We start from the raw sequence: 23,372 nt of genomic DNA, 5'->3' as shown, positions 1-23,372 counted from the left end.
GATTGTGGTTATCCAGTTTTCCCAGCACAATTTGTTGAAAAGACTTGGCATCCCTGTTGAAAATTAATTGACCATATGTGTGAAGGTGTATTTCTGGGCTATTTTATTCCATTGGTCTATATGTCTGTCCTTAATGCCAGTACCACACCATCTTGATTACCGTAGCTTTGTAGTAAAGCTTTGAAATCAGGAAGTGTGAGTCTTCCAATTCTGTCGTTTTTCTAAATTGTTTTGGTTTTTTTTTGAGGTCCCTTGAGATTTTATTTTTTTGGCTGCATTGGGTCTTTGTTGCTGCGTGTAGCCTTTCTCTAGTTGCAGCAAGTGGGGGCTACTCTTCATTGCAGCACATGGGCTTCTCATTGCAGTGGCTTCTCTTGTTGTGGAGCACAGGCTCTAGGCGCACGGGCTTCAGTAGTTGTGGCACATGGGCTCAGTAGTTGTGGCTCGCGGGCTCTAGAGAGCAGGCTCAGTAGTTGCGGCACGCGGGCTTAGTTGCTCCGCAGCATGTGGGATCTTCCTGGACCAGGGATCGAACCCATGTCCCCTGCATTGGCAGGCAGATTCTTAACCACTGTGCCACCAGGGAAGTCCCACTGAGACTCTTAATGAATTTTAAGATTAGCCTGTCAATTTCTACCAAAAGGGTAGCTAGAATTCTAACAGGAATTGCACTGGACCTCTAGATCAATGTGGGGAGTACTGCCATCTTAACAATACTCAATCTTCCCAATCTATGACATGGAATATCTTTCCATTTATTTGGTTCTTTTTTAACTTCTTTCAGCAGCATTTTATTGTTTTCAGTGTACAAGTCTTTTGCCTCTTTGGTTAAATTTATTCCTAAATATTTTATTCTTTTTGATGCTATTATAAATGGAATTGTTTTCTTAATTTCATTTTTGGATTGTTCACTGCTAGTGTGTAGAAAGAATACAATTGAGTTTTGTAAAGTTTTGCATTTGATCTTATATCCTGCAACTTTACAGAACTCAACTATTGGTTCTAGTAGTAGTGTTTTTTTTAGTGGATTCCTTAGGATTTTCTACAAACAAGATTATGTCATGTACAAATAGAGATAGTTTTACTTCTTCCTTTTCCTTGTGGGTGCTTTTTACTTCTTTTTCTTGCCTAATCACTCTGGATAGAACCTCATATGTTGAATAGAAGCTATGTTGAATAGAAGTGGTGAGAGCAGACACCCTTGTCTTATTTCTGATGTTAGGTGGAAAGCTTTCAGTCTTTCACCACTGAGTATAATGTTAGCTGTGGGATTTTCATACATGGCATGGAATACCATTTCTACTTAAAAGAATGACTAATAGACAAAGAATGGTTACTCAGACTCCAATATTTGGCAGACAGTTTCTCCAAAATAAACAAAGTGACCTGTCACCTCAAGGAAAACAACTGAAAGTTTTTGTTGTCAATGATAAAACTCAAGCTTTTAAGCAAAAATCAGAATTTAAAAAAAAAGCCTATCCTCCACTATGAGCTTAACAGTTTCCAAATAAAACTTTTCTAATGATATTTAATTAATGAATGTGATTGTACAATGTGTCAACACTTGAAAATCTACATAACCTAGTGAACCAATATTTTCCAAGCGACCAAGGTATGATGCTACAAAATCGTGCATGTGTAAAAGATTCATTCCAAATGAAAGATAGACCAATGAATGTTAATGTAACAAGGTATAAAATGTTCATTGAGGCAGTTTAAGAGATTTGCAAAAATGTAAAACTACTTATTTTTAAAAATATTTTCCAGGGAGTTCCCTAGTAGCCTAGTGGTTAGGATTCCAGGCTTTCACTGCCGTGGCCCAGGTTCAGTCCCTCCTAGGGCAGCTAAGATCCTGCAAGCTGTGGGGCATGGCCAAAAGGAAAAAAAAAAAAGAATTGAAAAAAATTTTTTTCCATTAAAATGTCTTCACGTTAAAAAAAATGTTTTTAGGGCTTCCCTGGTGGTGCAGTGGTTAAGAGTCCACCTGTCGATTCAGGGGACATGGGCTCGTGCCCCGGTCCAGGAGGATCCCACATGCCGCGGAGCGGCTGGGCCCATGAGCCATGGCCGCTGAGCCTGCGCATCCGGAGCCTGTGCTCCGCAACGGGAGAGGCCGCAACGGGAGAGGCCGCAACAGTGATAGGCCCGCGTACCGGAAAAAAAAAAAAAAAAAAAAAGTTTTTATGTCAACATGTAATGGGCTTGTTACTGTTATTATTAAATGTTAACAGTTATTTTAAATATTTAAATATTTTTCAATTTCTCAGTTTTAATACTGAATATAGTAAATATTGATAGATATAACCCACATACATGAAAGTTCTTTGAGGTCCTCGATTTACAGAGTGTAAAGGGGTCCTGAAACCAAAAAACTTAAGGAAAAAACTGTATTAATTAACAAAAGCTCTACACAGCAAGTATATATTTGGTTTAAAGCAAACAAACAGTACTTTAGGCACTTATTCAGCCAACCCCTATATTAGAATTTCAGCCAACCCCTACATTAGAATTTCTTAAGATCTTATTATCACATATTAACAAACCATAGTAACTTATGATTGACTGGTCTGCAAGCACTGTCATATTAGAGTTGTACAGGATGGTTTTGAGAACTAAATGTGACTTCTTCACTGTCATGAAACTTCACCTTCTCCATTTTAGCCCAGTTTTTTAGCCTCTTAAGCTGGGAACTTAGAACTTTGTCCAACTAGGTTCACTGAACTCAACTGAATCTACCAATCATGTTACTACAAGAAATGGGAAGTTTTCCAGGATTGTCCTTGTGAATCCAAGCTGTCACCTAAGAGGTATCACATCTTTTTCTTCATTTAAAAAATAATTTGGTTGATTATATATTAATTATAGAAAATTTAGAAAATATAAAAACAGAAAGAAAATTTAAATTACCTCTAATTCCAGTAACTAGAAATAAGTACTGTTGATATTTTGGTATCATTCCTTCCAGGTTTTTATTATATAATAAATATATTATTATATATTATTATATATAAATATATATTTATATTTATTATATTTCTTACTTTTTACAAAAATGAGATCTTAATAGTTATACATACAATTCTGTGGTCTCTTCTCCTTTATAGGAATATTATAGTCATCATGCTGTACATTATATCCCCAGGACTTATTCATCTTATAACTAGAAATTTGTACCTTTTGACACCTTCACCTATTTCTTTAATACATTGTTTGCCTATCATTAATCTTTTTTTTTTTTTTTGCAGTACGCGGGCCTCTCACTGTTGTGGCCTATCCCGTTGTGGAGCACAGTCTCCAGACACACAGGCTCAGCGGCCATGGCTCACGGGCCCAGACGCTTGGCGGCATGTAGGAGCCTCCCAGACCGGGGCACAAACCCGTGTCCCCTGCATCAGCAGGAGGACTCTCAACCACTGCGCCACCAGGGAAGCCCTATTGTTAATCTTTATCGACAAAAAATTTTTAGTGTCTACATTGTACACCATATCTTCTCTTGTTTATGTAATTCATCTTACGTTGGACATTTAGGTTGTTTCTAGGTTTTGCCTTTCATATACAGCATCTAAATGAATGGCTTTGTAATTGTATTTTAACCCAAATCCCTTTTCTGTTCTTTCTGATAAATTTCTAAAAGTGGAACTATTGAGCAAAATTTTAAATCTTTCTATATAAATCACCCTCCAGACAGAAAGGCTAAACCAGTTTCATTCTACCACAACCAGGTATGAGAGTACTCACATTCCTATACCCTCCTTTTAAACACTAATTATAAGTAGATTTTTCCTTTTGTTGTTTGATTTTTCCCTTTTTTTGCCAATTTTGCAGGTCAAAAGAAAATTACTTTATGACTAACAAATTGGACTGTTCTTTAACATTCATATTTGGTCCTTTATGCTTCTTATTTCATGGATTATTTATTTCCTTTGCTAATTTTCTATTTAGACAGAATTTGGAGGGGGGAAGGGAGGATACTTATTTATTTTTCTTTCCTTTTTTTAAAATTGAAGTGTAGGACTACGGGAGACTTCCGGGTAAGATGGCGGAAGAGTAAGACGCGGAGATCACCTTCCTCCCCACGGATACACCAGAAATACAGCTACACGTGGAACAACTCCTACAGAACACCTACTGAACGCTGGCAGAAGACCCCAGACCTCCCAAAAGGCAAGAAACTCCCCACATACCTGGGTAGGGCAAAGCGGAGAGATCCCCACACAGAGGATCGGTGCCGAGTGGCACTCACCAGCCCGAGAGGCTTGTCTGCTCGCCCGCTGGGGCGCGCAGCACTGGAAGCTGAGGCTCGGGCTTCGGTCAGAGCGCAGAGAGAGGACTGGGGCTGGCGGCGAGAACTCAGCCTGAAGGGGGCTAATGTGCCACAGCTAGCCGGGAGGGAGTCCGGGAAAACTCTGGAGCTGCCGAAGAGGCAAGAGACTTTTTCTTCCCTCTTGGTTTCCTGGTGCGCGAGGAGAGGGGATTAAGAGCGCTGCTTAAAGGGGCTCCACAGACGGGCGCGAGTCGCGACTGAAAGCGCGGAGCCCAGTGACGGGCGTGGGACGCTGGGGCTGCTGCTGCCGCCGCCAAGAAGCCTGTGTGCGAGCGCAGGTCACTGCCCACACCGCCCTTCCGGGAACCTGTGCAGCCCGCCACTGCCGGGGTCCCGGGATCCAGGGGCGGCTTCCCTGGGAGAACGCACGGCGCGCCTCGGGCTGGTGCAACGTCACGCCGACCTCTGCCGCTGCAGGCTCGCCCCGCACTCCGTGCCCCTCCCTCCCGCCCGGCCTGAGTGAGCCAGAGTCCCCAAAGAGGCTGCTCCTTTAACCCTGTCCTGTCTGAGCGAAGAACAGACGCCCTCCGGCGACCTACACGCAGAGGCGGGGCCAAATCCAAAGCTGAGACCCAGGAGCTGTGAGAACAAAGAAGAGAAAGGGAAACCTCTCCCAGCAGCCTCAGAAGCAGCGGATTAAAGCTCCACAATCAACTTGATGTACCCTGCATCTGTGGAATACATGAATAGACAACACATCATCCCAAACTGAGGAGCCCAGAGTCAGTGCTGTGCCTCTGAGGTGGGAGAGCCAACTTCAGGACACTGGTCCACAAGAGACCTCCCAGCTCCACATAATATCAAACGGCAAAAATCTTCCAGAGATCTCCATCTCAACACCAGCACCCAGCTTCTCTCAACGACCAGCAAGCTACAGTGCTGGACACCCTATGCCAAACAACTAGCAAGACAGGAACACAACGCCACCCATTAGCAGAGAGGTGGGCTAAAATTATAAAAAGTCCGCAGGCACCCCAAAACACACCACCAGACGTGGACCTGCCCACCAGAAAGACAAGATCCAGCCTCATCCACCAGAACACAGGCACTAGTCCCCTCCACCCCTCCACTAGTAACCCACTAAACCAACCTTAGCCACTGGGGACAGACACCAAAAACAACGGGAACTACGAACCTGCAGCCTGCAAAAAGGAGACCCCAAACACAGTAACATAAGCAAAATGAGAAGACAGAAAAACACACAGCAGGAGAAGGAGCAAGATAAAAACCCACCAGACCTAACAAATGAAAAGGTAATAGGCAGTCTACCTGAAAAAGAATTCAGAATAATGATGGTAAAGATGATCCAAGATTCTATTTCCCAGATCCAAAATCCTGGAAATAGAATAGACAAAATGCAAGAAACAGTTAACAAGGACCTAGAAGAACTAAAGATGAATCAAGCATCAATTAAAAACACAATAGGGCTTCCCTGGTGGCGCAGTGGTTGAGAGTCTGCCTGCCGATGCAGGGGATACGTGTTCATGCCCCAGTCCGGGAGGATCCCGCATGGCACGTAGCGGCGGGACCCGTGAGCCATGGCCACTGGGCCTGCGTGTCCGGAGCCTGTGCTCCGCAACGGGAGAGGCCACAACAGTGAGAGGCCCGCGTACCACAAAAAAAAAAAAAAAAAAAAAAAAAAAAAAAACACAATAAATGAAATAAAAAATACTCTAGATGGGATCAATAGCAGAATAACTGAGGCAGAAGAACGGATAAGTGAGGTGGAAGATAAAATAGTGGAAATAACTGCTGCAGAGCAAAATAAAGAAAAAAGAATGAAAAGAACAGAGGACAGTCTCAGAGACCTCTGGGACAACATTAAATGCACCAACATTCGAATTATAGGGGTTCCAGAAGAAGAAGAGAAAAAGAAAGGGACTGAGAAAATATTTGAAGAGATTATAGTTGAAAACTTCCCTAATATGGGAAAGGAAATAGTTAATCAAGTCCAGGAGGCACAGAGAGTCCCATACAGAATAAATCCAAGGAGAAATACACCAAGACACATATTAATCAAACTGTCAAAAATTAAACACAAAGAAATCATATTAAAAGCAGCAAGGCAAAAACAACAAATAACACACAAGGGGATCCCCATCAGGATAACAGCTGATCTCTCAGCAGGAACTCTACAAGCCAGAAGGGAGTGGCAGGACATAATTAAAGTGATGAAGGAGAAAAACCTGCAACCAAGATTACTCTACCCAGCAAGGATCTCATTCAGATTTGATGGAGAAATTAAAACGTTTACAGACAAGCAAAAGCTGAGAGAGTTCAGCACCACCAAACCAGCTTTACAACAAATGCTAAAGGAACTTCTCTAGGCAAGAAACACAACAGAAGGAAAAGACCTACAATAACGAACCCAAAACAATTAAGAAAATGGGAATAGGAACATACATATCGATAATTACCTTAAATGTAAATGGACTAAATGCTCCCACCAAAAGATACAGATTGGCTGAATGGATACAAAAACAAGACCCATATATATGCTGTCTACAAGAGACCCACTTCAGACCTAGAGACACATACAGACTGAAAGTAAGGGGATGGAAAAAGATATTCCATGCAAATGGAAACCAAAAGAAAGCTGGAGTAGCAATTCTCATAGCAGACAAAATAGACTTTAAAATAAAGACTACTAGAAGAGACAAAGAAGGACACTACATAATGATCAAGGGATCGATCCAAGAAGAAGATATAACAATTGTAAATATTTATGCACCAAACATAGGAGCACCTCAATACATAAGGCAAATACTAACAGCCATAAAAGGAGAAATCGACAGTAACACAATCATAGTAGGGGACTTTAACACCCCACTTTCACCAATGGACAGGTCATCCAAAATGAAAATAAATAAGGAAACACAAGCTTTAAATGATACATTAAACAAGATGGACTTAATTGATATTTATAGGACATTCCATCCAAAAACAACAGAATACACATTTTTCTCAAGTGCTCATGGAATATTCTCCAGGATAGATCATATCTTGGGTCACAAATCAAGCCTTGGTAAATTTAAGAAAATTGAAATTGTATCAAGTATCTTTTCTGACCACAATGCTATGAGACTAGATATCAATTACAGGAAAAGAGCTGTAAAAAATACAAACACATGGAGGCTAAACAATACACTACTTAATAATGAAGTGATCACTGAAGAAATCAAAGAGGAAATTAAAAAATACCTAGAAACAAATGGCAATGGAGACACGACGACCCAAAACCTATGGGATGCAGCAAAAGCAGTTCTAAGAGGGAAGTTTATAGCAATACAATCCCACCTTAAGAAACAGGAAACATCTCGAATAAACAACCTAACCTTGCACCTAAAGCAATTAGAGAAAGAAGAACAAAAACATCCCAAAGTTAGCAGAAGGAAAGAAATCATAAAAATCAGATCAGAAATAAATGAAAAAGAAATGAAGGAAACGATAGCAAAGATCAATAAAACTAAAAGCTGGTTCTTTGAGAAGATAAACAAAATTGATAAACCATTAGCCAGAATCATCAAGAAAAAAAGGGAGAAGACTCAAATCAATAGAATTAGAAATGAAAAAGGAGAAGTAACAACTGACACTGCAGAAATACAAAAGATCATGAGAGATTACTATAAGCAACTCTATGCCAATAAAATGGACAACCTGGAAGAAATGGACAAATTCTTAGAAATGCACAACCTGCCAAGACTGAATCAGGAAGAAATAGAAAATATGAACAGACCAATCACAAGCACTGAAATTGAAAGTGTGATAAAAAATCTTCCAACAAACAAAAGCCCAGGACCAGATGGCTTCACAGGCGAATTCTATCAAACATTTAGAGAAGAGCTAACACCTATCCTTCTGAAACTCTTCCAAAATATAGCAGAGGGAGGAACACTCCCAAACTCATTCTACAAGGCCACCATCACCTTGATACCAAAACCAGGCAAGGATGTCACAAAGAAAGAAAACTACAGGCCAATATCACTGATGAACATAGATGCAAAAATCCTCAACAAAATACTAGCAAACAGAATCCAACAGCACATTAAAAGGATCATACACCATGATCAAGTGGGGTTTATTCCAGGAATGCAAGGATTCTTCAATATACGCAAATCAATCAACGTGATACACCATATTAACAAATTGAAGGAGAAAAACCATATGATCATCTCAATAGATGCAGAGAAAGCTTTCGACAAAATTCAACACCCATTTATGATAAAAACCCTGCAGAAAGTAGGCATAGAGGGAACTTTCCTCAACATAATAAAGGCCATATATGACAAACCCACAGCCAGCATCGTCCTCAATGGTGAAAAACTGAAACCATTTCCACTAAGATCAGGAACAAGACAAGGTTGCCCACTCTCACCACTCTTATTCAACCTAGTTTTGGAAGTCTTAGCCACAGCAATCAGAGAAGAAAAGGAAATAAAAGGAATCCAAATTGGAAAAGAAGAAGTAAAGCTGTCACTGTTTGCAGATGACATGATACTATACATAGAGAATCCTAAAGATGCTACCAGAAAACTACTAGAGCTAATCAATGAATTTGGTAAAGTTGCAGGATACAAAATTAATGCACAGAAATCTCTGGCATTTCTATATACTAATGATGAAAAATCTGAAAGTGAAATCAAGGAAACACTCCCATTTACCATTGCAACAAAAAGAATAAAATATCTAGGAATAAACCTACCTAAGGAGACAAAAGACCTGTATGCAGAAAATTATAAGACACTGATGAAAGAAATTAAAGATGATACAAATAGATGGAGAGATGTACCATGTTCTTGGATTGGAAGAATCAACATTGTGAAAATGACTCTACTACCCAAAGCAATCTACAGATTCAATGCAATCCCTATCAAACTACCACTGGCATTTTTCACAGAACTAGAACAAAAAATTTCACAATTTGTATGGAAACACAAAAGACCCCGAATAGCCAAAGCAATCTTGAGCAACGAAAAATGGAGCTGGAGGAATCAGGCTCCCTGACTTCAGACTATACTACAAAGCTACAGTAATCAAGACAATATGGTACTGGCACAAAAACAGAAAGATAGATCAATGGAACAGGATAGAAAGCCCAGAGTTAAACCCACGGACATATGGTCACCTTATCTTTGATAAAGGAGGCAGGAATGTACAGTGGAGAAAGGACAGCCTCTTCAATAAGTGGTGCTGGGAAAACTGGATAGGGACATGTAAAAGTATGAGATTAGATCACTCCCTAACACCATACACAAAAATAAGCTCAAAATGGATTAAAGACCTAAACGTAAGGCCAGACACTATCAAACTCTTAGAGGAAAACATAGGCAGAACACTCTATGACATAAATCACAGTAAGATCCTTTTTGACCCACCTCCTAGAGAAATGGAAATAAAGACAAAAATAAACACATGGGACCTAATGAAACTTAAAAGCTTTTGCACAGCAAAGGAAACCATAAACAAGACCAAAAGACAACCCTCAGAATGGGAGAAAATATTTCCAAATGAAGCAACTGACAAAGGATTAATCTCCAAAATTTATAAGCAGCTCATGCAGCTCAATAACAAAAAAACAAACAACCCAATCCAAAAATGGGCAGAAGACCTAAATAGACATTTCTCCACAGAAGATATACAGACTGCCAACAAACACATGAAAGGATGCTCAACATCTTTACTCATTAGAGAAATGCAAATCAAAACTACAATGAGATATCATCTCACACCAGTCACAATGGCCATCATTAAAAAATCTAGAAACAATAAATGCTGGAGAGGGTGTGGAGAAAAGGGAACACTCTTGCACTGCTGGTGGGAATGTGAATTGGTACAGCCACTATGGAGAACGGTATGGAGGTTCCTTAAAAAACTACAAATAGAGCTACCATATGACCCAGCAATCCCACTACTGGGCATATACCCTGAGGAAACCATAATTCAAAAAGAGACATGTACCAAAATGTTCATAGCAGCCCTATTTACAATAGCCCGGAGATGGAAACAACCTAAGTGTCCATCATCTGATGAATGGATAAAGAAGATGTGGCACATATATACAATGGAATATTACTCAGCCATAAAAAGAAATGAAATTGAGCTATTTGTAATGAGGTGGATAGACCTAGAGTCTGTCATACAGAGTGAAGTAAGTCAGAAAGAGAAAGACAAATACTGTATGCTAACACATATATATGGAATTTAAGAAAAAAAATGTCATGAAGAACATAGGGGTAAGACAGGAATAAAGACACAGACCTACTAGAGAATGGACTTGAGGATATGGGGAGGGGGAAGGGTAAGCTGTGACAAAGTGAAAGAGCGGCATGGACATATATACACTACCAAACGTAAGGTAGATAGCTAGTGGGAAGCAGCCGCATAGCACAGGGAGATCAGCTCGGTGCTTTGTGACCGCCTGGAGGGGTGGGATAGGGAGGGTGGGAGGGAGACGCAAAAGGGAGGGGATATGGAAACATATGTATATGTATAACTGATTAAATTTGTTATAAAGCAAAAATAAATAAATAAAATAAAATAAAATAAAATAAAATAAAATTGAAGTGTAGTTGATTTACAATGTTGTGTTAATTTCTGCTGTACAGCAAAGAGATTCAGTTATACATATACATACATTCCTTTTTTTTTTTTTTTTTTTTTTGCGGTACGTGGGCCTCTCACTGTTGTGGCCTCTCCCGTTGCGGAGCACAGGCTCCGGACACGCAGGCTCAGCGGCCATGGCTCATGGGCCCAGCCGCTCCGCGGCATGTGGGATCTTCCCAGACCACGGCACGAACCCGTGTCCCCTGCATTGGCAGGCGGACTCTCAACCACTGCACCACCAGGGAAGACCCATTCTTTTTTATATTCTTTTCCATTATGGTTTATCACAGGATATTGAATATAGTTCCCTGTGTTATACAGTAGGACCTTGTTGTTTATCCATTCTACATATACTAGTTTGCATCTGCTAATCCCAAACTCCCACTCCATCCCTCCTCCACCCCCCTTCCCTTTGGCAACCACAGGTACGTTCTTTAAGTCTGTGAATCTGTTTCTGTTTTGTAAATAATTTCATTTGTATCATTTTTTTAGATTCCGCGTATCAGTGATATCATATGATATTTGTCTTTGTCTGACTTACTTCACTTAGTATGATTATCTCTAGGTCCATCCATGTTGCTGCAAATGGCATTATTTCATTCTTTTTTTATGGCTGAGTACTGTTCAATTGTATATACATACACACACACACACCACATCTTCTTTATCCATTCATCTGTCAGTGGACATTTAGGTTGCTTCCAATGTCTTGGCTTTTGTGAATAGTGCTGCTATGAACGGAGTGCATGTATCTTTTTGAATTACAGTTTTGTCCAGATATATGCCCAGGAGTTGGATTGCTATTATCATATGGCAACTCTATTTTTAGCTTTTTTGAGGCACCTCCATACTGTTTTCCATATTGGCTGCACCGACTTACATTTCCACCAACAGTACAGGAGGGTTCCCCTTTTAGAGAGAATTTTTTGTTTTTGTTTTTGTTTTTTTATTCCTTGCCTACTACTTTAATCTATTCTCTCCTTTCTTCCTTTGTTGTGCCTCCTTTTAAATCTCCTGTGCTGACTTCTCTCCCCCGCCAGATGATTTTGCCCACTCTCATGGCTTTAAATACTGTTCTTGAACATCACAAAATTTCTATCTCTATTCCAGACCTCTCCTTCTGAACTCCAAACTCTAATATAGCCAACCAATTGCCTGCTTGACATATCACCTTAGATGGCCCATGAGAATATCTCAAACTTAAAGCTGTCCGAAATGGAACTCTTAATTCCCCTCTCTCAATGTACTTCTCCCCACATTTGTACTCTGAATTCTGCATTTTAGTAACTGCCGCCACCAATGGGCAGAGTTAATGACCACAAACCTACATCCCTGATTCTTCCTTGTCATCTTTTCTCACCCTTCTCTTGTCCAATCCACCAGCAATTCTTATTGAGTCTAGCTCCAGTCCACCTCTTATTGGTCCATTTTTCTTCCTTTCAACTTTTTCATCCTTAGTCTACACTATCTCATCTCTTATCTGGTATACAGCAGTAACCTTTTAACCTATCCCTCTACTTCCTTCACTGTTACTTCCACAAGCCTAATCCATTTCCCACACAACAGCCACTGTAGAAGAAAAATCAGATCATGACTTTCCCCTGTTTTATACCTTTCCATGGCTTCCCATTACACCATCTATACACTGGCTCAAACCAGAAACCTATCCAATCCATTAGCAAATCATGTTATGCTAGCTTTAAAACACAGCAAGTTCTGTCCATTTCTTTCCATCTCTACTACCACCACTTTGTTTCAAGCCATCATCATCTCTCTCCTGAACCAAAAAGATACAGGAGCATGGTGCTGCCCCTTTCCCAGTTGTAAGAAAGGCATTCCTAATGTAAGTGGGAATCTTTTCTCACCAAGCCCAAACTCCTCAACAAAAAGTTCTAAGCCACCATTATCTACCAATAGGATTTGGCACACTTGTTGAAACCTATTTTCAGGGTGCTAGGGAAAAACTATAGCAGTACAAATACTGCTGTTAGCTTGTGAATCACCACTCTTCCACTGGAGGATAATCTGGAAACCAAAAGAATACTAGTTCAGTGGTTATAGCTTGGAAACTAGCTAGAAAACGAGAGAACATAAGGTTATAAGCATCATGAGAGCTGTTTACTGCTCTATCACTGTTCTTAGAGCAGTGCCTACCACAGAGAAAATACTCACTACTATTTTTTCTTTAATGAATGGTTAGCACATAAGCTTTTAATTATTTCTGAATTATTCCTGGCTGAATACAACAAAACCAAATTTTGACCATTTCAGTTTATAACTACCTCTAAAGAGACAACATAGTTACAACAGAAAAGTTTAATCTTACTTCCAAAATGGATACAATAAGACAATGACAATTTAAAATTAACTGCACTGTATAATCCCATTCAGCTTCTACTATAACATCCTGCGCTCTAACGAAAACAGGCACAAAAACGAGAGTTAAAGATAAAAGGCAAGAAAGCAGCTTATGGTTTTGCTGAATTAATTTTTTTATAAAGTCTAAGAAGAATGAGGGCAAATATCTTTTGAGAAGTTAATTTACCTAATATCCTCTCTAAAACAAAAACAGGAAGCAACTATATTATATACTGATAGATACACTTATGTACACTCTTCTAGAGAATATTTAAGGGATTAGCTCTTCAACATCCAGTCTGGCAACAAATTCCCTCATGTACATGGCTTTGGGGGAATAGATATGTTCCCCAAGCCATAGCAGGTTTGTTTAGAGATGACACCTTGCCCTCGCTGGACTAATCACAGCACTTAGCTTTTCTTTCCAGAGTTGACTGGTCCAGAGATAATCAATTGATCTATACCAAGCCTAAGTCAAAACTGGAACCAAGAGGTAGATGCTCTGCTACCGTAAGAAACCCGTAAGATGTAAATCTTGGGTGTAGCAGAGGGCAGATTTCCCCACAATTCAGACATTAATCTGCATTGAGAGAATGCAGTGTCCTGGTAGCACTTTCAACCATGGTTTCAGTTATTCCTGAGGCTTGCCTGCATTCTTGCCCTTAGTGCAACTCAAGATATTCACTTTTTCTAGAATACTACAAGTCTACAAATTTTCCTCTCCCAAGAAGAAAAAGCAGGAACAAAGCATAAAAGGCCTATAACATTCTTTTGTGATAAAAAACATTGAGCAAAAAAGAAATGAAACTTTCTCAACCTGATAAAGGGCATCTATGAAAATCCCACAGTTAACATCATACTCAATGGTGAAAGGCTGAAAGCTTTCCTCCTAACATCAGGAACAAGACAAGGATGTCTGCTCTCACTACTTCTATTCAACATAGGTTCTATTCAACATATGAGGTTCTAGCCAGAGCGATTAGGCAAGAAAAAAAGCATCCACAAAGGAAAGGAAGAAGTAAAACTATCATCAATTGCATACATATAGAGATCATTCAAGATCATGCAAACATGATCTTATTTACATAATATTCTAGGGAATCCACTAAAAAAACAACTACTACTAGAACCAATAGATGAGTTCTGCAAAGTTGCAGGATACAAGGTCAAATACAAAACTTCACAAAATTCAACTATATTCATCCCACACACCAGCAGTGAACAATCCAAAAATGAAATTAAGAAAACAATTCCATTTGTAATAGCATCAGAAAGAATAAAATATTTAGGAATAAATTTAACCAAAGAGGCAAAAGACTTATACACTGAAAACAATAAAATGCTGCTAAAAGAAATTAAAGAAGACCCAAATAAATGGAAAGACATTCCATGTTCATAGATTGGGAAGACTTAGTATTGTTAAGATGGCAGTACTCCCCACATTGATCTACAGGTCCACTGCAATTCCTATTAGAATTCCAGCTGCCCTTTTGGTAGTAATTTTCAGGCTAATCCTAAAATTCATTAAGAATCTCAAGGGGGGCTTCCCTGGTGGCGCAGTGGTTGAGAATCTGCCTGCTAATGCACGGGACACGGGTTCGAGCCTTGGTCTGGGAAGATCCCACATGCCGCGGAGCAACTAGGCACGTGAGCCACAACTACTGAGCCTGCGCGTCTGGAGCCTGTGCTCCACAACAAGAGAGGCCGCGAGAGTGAGAGGCCCGCGCACCGCGATGAAGAGTGGCCCCCGCTTGCCACAACTAGAGAAAGCCCTCGCACAGAAATGAAGACCCAACACAGCCAAAAGTAAGTAAGTAAGTCAGTAAGTAAATAAATAAATAAATAAAAAGAATCTCAAGGGACCTCAAAAAGCCAAAACAATTTAGAAAAAGGACAAAGTTGGAAGACTCACACTTTCTGATTTCAAAGCTTTACTACAAAGCTACAGTAATCAAGATGGTTTGGTACTGGCGTAAGGACAGACATATAGACCAGTGGAATAAAATAGAGAGCCCAGAAATACACCTTTACACATACGATCAATTAATTTTCAACATGGATGCCAAATCCATTTGATAAGGAAAGGATAGTCTTTTCAACAAATGGTGCTGGGAAAACTGAATGACCACAAACAAAAGAATGAAGTTGGACCCTACCTTATACCATAAACAAAAACTAACTCAAAATGATCAGAAATGTAATCTTCATGACCTTGGATTAGGCAATGGTTTCTTACCTATGAAATCAAAAGCACAAGTACCCACAGAAAAAATACTGGACATCATCAGAATTTAAATCTTTTGTGCTTCAAATGATACTATCAGGAAAGTGAAAAGACAACCCACAGAATGGGAATAAAGTTTTATAAGTCGTGTCTGATAAGAATCTAGTACCCAGAATATATAAAGAACTCTTACAACTCAACAATAAAAAGACAAGTAAGGACTCCCCTGGTGGCGCAGTGGTTAAGAATCTTCCTGCCAATGCAGGTGACACGGGTTCGAGCCCTGGTCCGAGAAGATCCTACATGCTGCAGAGCAACTAAGCCTGTGCGCCACAACTACTGAGACTGTGCTCTAGAGCCCGCGAGCCACAACTACTAAAGCCCACACACCTAGAGCCTGTGCTCTGTGGCAAGAGAAGCCACTGCAATGAGAAGCTCGCACACCGCAACGAAGAGTAGCCCCCACTCACCACAACTAGAGCAAGCCCGCGTACAGCAACAAAGACCCAAAGCAGCCAAAAATAAAATAAATACATTTATTTTAAAAAAAGACAAGTGGGCTTCCCTGGTGGCGCAGTGGTTGAGAGTCCGCCTGCCGATGCAGGGGACACGGGTTCGTGCCCCGGTCCGGGAAGATCCCACATGCCGCGGAGCGGCTGGGCCCGTGAGCCATGGCCGCTGAGCCTGTGCGTCCGGAGCCTGTGCTCCGCAGCGGGAGAGGCCACAACAGTGAGAGGCCCGCGTACCGAAAAAAAAAAAAAAAAGACAAGTAACTCAGTTCAAAAAATGAGCAGAGGATTCAAACAGACATTTCTCCAAAGAACATATACAAATGGACAATAAACATGTAAAAAGACTGCTCATTATGTTACTCATTAGGGAAATGAAAATCAAAACCACAAAGAGATATCTACTTCATACCCAGTAAGATGGATATAACCAAAATAATAATAATAATAATAAGTATTGGTGAGAAGTTGGAACCCCCATACGTTGCTCGGGGAATGTAAAATGGTGCAGCTGCAGTGGAAACAGTTTGGTGGTTCCTCAAAATGTTAAACATAGAACTACCATATGACTCAGTAATTCCAGTCCTAGGTATATACCCAATAGAACTGAAAACATAGAGCTTCACAAAAAATTGTACATAAATGTTCATAGCAGCATTATTAATAATAGTCAAAAGTGGAAACAACCCAAATGTCCATAATCAAAATGTCAATACAATAAAATATTATTTAGCCATAAAAAAGAAAGAAGTACTATTCTATGCTACAACATGGATGAACGTGAAGACATGTTAAGTGAAAGAAGCCAGACAAAAAAGGCCACGTGTTATATGATTCCACTTAAATGAAATGTCTAGAACAGGCAAATCCGCAGAGACGGAAAGTAAATATTAGTGATCACCAAAGGCTGGAGGGAAGCAGAAGTGGGGAAAGGGGAGTGACTGCCAATGCACATGGGGTTTCTTTTTGGGGTGACAGAAATGTTCTAGAATTATATAGTAGTGATGATTGCACAACTTTGTGAACACACTAAAAACCACTAAATTATACACTTTACAAGGTAAATTTTTTAGTATATGAATTATATCTCAATTTTTTAAACTGAATACAAAAAAAGCCTCCTAACAACTAAACTACAGATCGCAAAGATGGTACAGTAAAGCCATATATTTTCCTTTACTGGAAAAAAAAAAAATGTATTCTCACCTCAAATTTATTTATTCTCACTTTATATATAATTTGTACAAACCTGGTTGTATGGTCAAAGCCTATAGTGGATTAAAAGCTTCATATTAGGGGAAATGAAATTGATATGGACAGATATACTGACAGTAAGGTTTTGTTAAACAGGTAAAAGAACTTACAAGCATTGTGTGAAGCCATTTAGTAAGGGCAAATTGGTCTAGCATTTCATTAGGTTCTGGCAGTACCAATGATAAATAGCCTTATACAACAATCTATACTTATAGTAATGAAAATAATGAAGATGATGAACATAATAAGAGCTAACCCACTTATCACTTGCAATGTGCCAATCACTGTTCTAAGTACCGAACATTTAATTACTTATTAAACTCCCAACAATCCTACACGGAAAGTAATACTATTATTTCATTTTACAGATGGAGAAACCGAAGAATCACACAGCTAAGTTAAGTGGAAAAGTTAAGATTCATACTAAGGCAGTTGGCTTCAGAGTCCCTCCTCTTCTTAACCAGTAGACTATTCTGCCTTTTAGTGACGAACTGTGTCATTAAAAAAAAAAAAAAAAAAAAAAAAGTCAAACAATGTTCAGTGTGTCTAAGAAGACTGAAAAATCTACAATTTTTATTCCACTATTTAAAAAAAAAACAAAAAACCTGTTCTATGGCAGCCTGTTATCTATAGGAGAAAGTCTTGAGGTCAAAAAACAGCTCTTTATAATCTGACTCCAACCCATATTTCCAGCTTATCTATCTTCCCTAATTCTAGCCAAACCAGACCGCTCATGTTCCTTAAACAAACAGAGCCTGCATTTTCATGCCACTGTGTTAAAGGCCTTTTCTTCACTTCTCTGCCTAGAAAATTCCTACTTACCCTTCAAAATCTAGCTCAAATAACACTTCCTCTGTGTCACCTTCCCCGATGCCACTAGGTAAAACTGTGTTCATACAGCATTTTGTACATATCTCTATTAAAGTATTTATCACATGACATCAGAATTGAACACTTAACTCTCCTTTTCACCTCCTAGAATTAGAACCTAGTACACTGTGGATAATAAATAAAATTTTTAAGTTTTGGTATGTAATAAAGTCCAAAATCATTTTTTTAATTCAGCAATACAAAATGACAAAAGTCAGAAATTTAAATAATTAAAATGGACAAAGTTCATTTTCACATAAATGAGATGTTACAAAGGTTCCTACAGATTGAATTCAGTTACCAGAAACCTTTTTAAGAAGAAGATACTAATACTCTGGACCAAACCTGAGTAATCTGTCACAGTAAAGGTAACATGAATAACCATGTGGGTAAAATTTTAAGTGAGAGTTGAAGGTTCCCAGAATCTAAGCCAACAGAGTCAAACGCTAGAAGGATACCATTTACTAAGTTACTGCTCGGCATGCTAACTGAATGCCCTCAGAAATTACTGTCCCCCGGGCTTCCCTGGTGGCGTAGTGGTTGAGAGTTTGCCTGACGATGTAGGGGACGCGGGTTCGTGCCCCGGTCCGGGAAGATCCCACATGCCGCGGAGCGGCTGGGCCCGTGAGCCATGGCCGCTGAGCCTGTGCGTCCGGAGCCTGTGCTCCGCAACGGGAGAGGCCACAGCGGTGAGAAGCCCGCGTACCGAAAAAAAAAAAAAAAAAAAAAAAGTTATCCAAACTACTGGCTAATTTTTTTCCTATTATCCCATACTTATAACCTACCTAATATGCTACCAGCTCGAGCAAAATCCTCTTACTGTTTACTGCCAACCCCAACTTCTTTCTTTCAGACTCTCACCTATCCACAAACTTTCATGATCTTCAGGGCCTCTGAAAGACCTACTACCGCCAACTCATCTTCATGGCTGTAAGTCACTGACTTTTCAGAGGTAAACAAATAATCAGAGCTAGGGATGGATCAATACTCTCCAAGGTAACCTTTTATACAAAACACAGCTTTAAGTCAAACGTCAACTTTGCATTCTATTCTTGTTGACATAAAATGAAAACCAACTCAACTATTTCTATGTGTTACCTATTCAGGCAGTCACAGACCTGAATAAATATTTGTGTAGTATTCTCCATTACCTAGGCTGAGAATTCTCCTCATACATTCTTTCTTTCCCCTCCTTGAAGAGGCTTATGGTCTGCTTAGTTTTCTTCATCAAATTCTCCATGAACACCCTAAAATACTCATTTTCTCCAAGGGTCTCCATCTTCCCCTCATATCTTGACAAGATAGTGCGGAGATGCTGGTAGGTGTCTGGCAGCAGGTCTAAGATATAAGGTGGGCTATTCTTTAGCGCCAGCTTTGGGTTCTGACACAACCGCACCACCTGCAACAAATGGAAAAGAAGGGCTATTACTTGGAGGATCTTAAGGGCAATTTCCTTTTTTAAGTTTAGAAAATTATAAAATGTGTGCTCTATTGCGGAAATATGAAAAATGCACAAGAATATAAGAAATGATCCATAACCCAAACACATACCCACAGGCAATCACTTTACATTTTTAGTAGTCTCCCTAGAGAGTGGGTTCTCAAAACCATATCTAACAGTTCAGACAACACATAGAAGACTAAACAATTGGGGTGGGGAAGACATCCACATACATGCCTAAAAAAATGCTAGATGAAGCATGGCGAATTCCTCTGAAATGCATGGCTCACACCACAGCAGAATAAAGAAAATTTCCAGGGGCAGAAATAAAGAACGTGGCTGCCCTGGGAGGTAAACCTGGTAACGCAGGAGCCTAGAGCTTTAACAACCACTAGGGGACAGGAGCACAGAGGCCTTGGACCCAGCAAAGAGTTGAACTGAGACACCATTCCTTCCCATATAAATGTAGAACTCTCAGAATTTGCCTGGTTAATTCATTTTACCTTCTTTTACTTTCAACTTTTCTCAGTTCTTAGTTTTAAGTAGGTCTCTTTTAAAGAACATATAGTTAGACTTCTTTAATCCAATGTAACAATATTTGTTTTTTAACTGGTGAGTTTATATTTGCTGTAATGACAAATAATTTGTAATTATTCCTACCATCTTATTTAGTACTTTCCATTTATGTGGATTTTTGTGTGTCTGGAAGAGATATAAATTAGTGGGACAGAAGTGCAGAAATAGACCCACACATATATAGACGCTTGACATCACAAAGGTGTGATCTTTCCCAAAAACAGTAGTGGAACAATCCATATAGGAAAAAAAGAAAATCAAACTAAACCCTTACCTTACACTATGCAAAAAATGAAACAAAACAAAAAACCTAGATGGGCTCTAGACCTAAATGTGAAAGGCAAATAAAGCTTTAGAAGATAAGAAAACTATCTTTCATGATGGAGAAAAAATTCTTAAACAGGGCCATAAAAAACATTAACAAAGGAAAATATTAATTAAATTCTACTATACTCTAAAAGAACTTCTAAGATACTACAAAAGAGTAAAAACACATGTACAAAATCAGAGAAGATATTTACAATATGTATATATCCAGACATACATAATCAGAATATATAAAGAACATCTACAGATCAGTAAGATAGGGACGATCTTTTTTTTTTTTTTTTTGGCTACATCGCGCAGCACACGGGATCTTAGTTCCCCAACCAGGGATCAAACCCGTGCCCCCAGCAGTGGAAGCATGGAGTCCTAACCACTGGACCACCAGGGAATTCCCAAAAATGGACAAAAGATTTGAATAAAAACTTGACAAAAGAAGATATCCAAACAACCAATAAACATATAAAATGGTGCTTAATCTCCTTAATCATTTTAATTTCATTAAAATGACAATTGTAAGCTCTCAATTAGATACTATCACTACACACACCAAATTGGCAATGCCAACCACTGGCAAGGAGCAAGGACCTTCAAATATTGCTGGTGGGAATCTAAACTAATAAAACCACCTTGGAAGATAGTTCGGCACTGTATTGTCAGGCTAAAGACTTACATGCCCTACAAACCTGCAGATCTCCACCTGGAAAGGTATACTGCGACACACACACAAAAATGTGTAACAACTAACAACTGCAAACAACCCAGATGTCCATCAACAGTAGAGTGGATAAACTGTAGTATATTTATTAGCAACAATACACTACCACATGGATGCTCCTCTCAAACAAAGTAGATCTAAAGAAACCAGAAATAAAATATATATATTACAATTACATGTATATGACTACATTACTATTACAAGGATATCCCTCTAAACTATATTGATGCAATATGCATACATAGGTGGTAAAAATATAAGTAACAGAAAGAAAATAATTTTACTTTACTTGTAGCTGATATAACTGTCCACGATAAAATGAAAGAGAACTGATAAAACATTAGAAACAAAACAGTTTAATAGGTTGCTGGATTCAAAATTGATATATCAAAAGGACATTCATAAAAATTTTATAAATAATTTTAAAATATAATTTTAATTGTTGCCATTTTGAATGGCATAAATAAAAATTTAAGGCTCCTAGGAATATATCTAACAAAAAATGTGTAAGACTCTTATGAAGAAAACTACAAAACTTCACTGAAGAACATAAGAATAGAAATTAATGAAGAACCCTATCATGTTTAAGGAGATGTCAGTTCTCCCCCAAATTAGTATATAAATGCAGTGCAATTCCTATCAAAATTCTAAAAAGCTTTTTCATGGAACTTAACAAGTTGATCCCAAAACCCACACGGAAGAAAAAGAGACCAAAACCAGCCAAGCCTATTTTGAAAAGTCACAAAGTAGGTGGTAGTTACCCAATGGATTATCAAGACTTTTTAAAATTTTATAATTAAAATAGTGTGATGTTGACCAAAGACAGATAAATGGCCAAATGAAAAAGAAGAGAGCCCAAACAGAGACACACATGTATGGAAATTCAGCATCAGAAGTGGCATTACAAATCAGTTCAAGAGGAATTCCCTGGAGGTCCAGTGGTTAGGACTAGGTGGTTCCATTGCAGAGGGTACGGGTTCGATCCCTGGTAGAGGAACTAAGATCCCTCATGCCGTTCAGTGTGGCCAAAAAAAGAAAAAAGAAAAGAACACACAAATCAGTTCAAGAGAAAAACTACTGGAAAACGGGTTATCCATATGGGGAAAAAAATTACATCCCTTACACATTACATGAAAAGTAAATTTCAGATGAATTAAAGATCTTGTGTGGAGAAAAAACTTTAAAGCTTTTAGAAAAAAATTTGGAAAATATTTGTTAAACTTTATGATCTCAGAGAGGAAGTATTTCTCAAGACACAAAAGCAAATCATAACCATAAACAAAACAAAATGACAACCCACAGAATAGGAGAAAATATCTGCAAACAAAGCGACCGACAAGGGATTAATCTCCAAAATATACAAACAGCTCATACAGCTCAATATCAAAAAAACAAATGACCCAATCAAAAAAATGAGCAGAAGATCTAAATAGACATTTCTCCAAAGACATATAAATGGCCAAAAAGCACATGAAAAGATGCTCAACATCACTATTAGAGAAATGCAAATCAAAACTACAAAGAGGTATCACCTCACACTGGTCAGAATGGCCATGATCAAAAAATCTACAAGTAATAAATGCTGGAGAGGGTGTGGAGAAACAGGAACCTTTCCACACTGTTGGTGGGAATGTAAATTGGTACAACCATTATGGAGAACAGTATGGAGGTTCCTTAAAAAACTAAACACAGAACTACCATATGATCCAGCAATCCCACTCCTGGGCATATATCTGGAGAAAAACATAATTTGAAAAGATACATGCACCCCAATGTTCACTGCAGCACTATTTACAATAGCCAAGACATGGAAGCAACCTAAATGTCCATTGACAGAGAAGTGGATAAAGAAGATGTGGTACATATATACGATGGAATGTTACTCAGCCATAAAAAAAGAATGAAATGATGCCATTTGCAGCAACATGGATTAACCTAGAGATTGTCATACTGAGTGAAGTAAGTCAGACAGAGAAAGACAAATATCATATGATATCACTTTTATGTGGAATCTAAAGGAATGGTACAAATGAACTCATTTACAAAACAGAAATAGAGTCACAGATGTAGAAAACAAACTTATGGTTACCAGCGGGGGAAAGGGGAGAGAGGGATAAATTGGGAGATTGGGATTGACATATACACACTACTATATATAAAATAGATAACTA

General features: G+C 38.9%; 1 protein-coding gene across 3 annotated transcripts in view; it reads right to left on the bottom strand.

Annotated features, from left to right (window-relative positions):
- CBL (Cbl proto-oncogene) overlaps positions 1 to 23,372 on the bottom strand; it is a 99,023-nt gene that overhangs the window by 57,900 nt on the left and 17,751 nt on the right. For 2 of the 3 annotated variants that reach the window (XM_060103003.1, XM_060103004.1), the window contains exon 2: positions 19,294 to 19,541. In XM_060103003.1, coding sequence (XP_059958986.1) covers positions 19,294 to 19,541 — 248 coding nt within the window. Of the gene's footprint in view, positions 1 to 19,260; positions 19,542 to 23,372 lie in introns of those variants that run through there. The other variant, XM_060103005.1, reaches the window with a different exon arrangement.

The sequence above is a fragment of the Mesoplodon densirostris genome, chromosome 7, assembly GCF_025265405.1.
Source record: "Mesoplodon densirostris isolate mMesDen1 chromosome 7, mMesDen1 primary haplotype, whole genome shotgun sequence".
NCBI classification, from domain to species: Eukaryota; Metazoa; Chordata; class Mammalia; order Artiodactyla; family Ziphiidae; genus Mesoplodon; species Mesoplodon densirostris.
The sequence above is the reverse complement of the archived record's forward strand: the minus strand, read 5'-3'. Positions and strand labels throughout refer to the sequence as shown.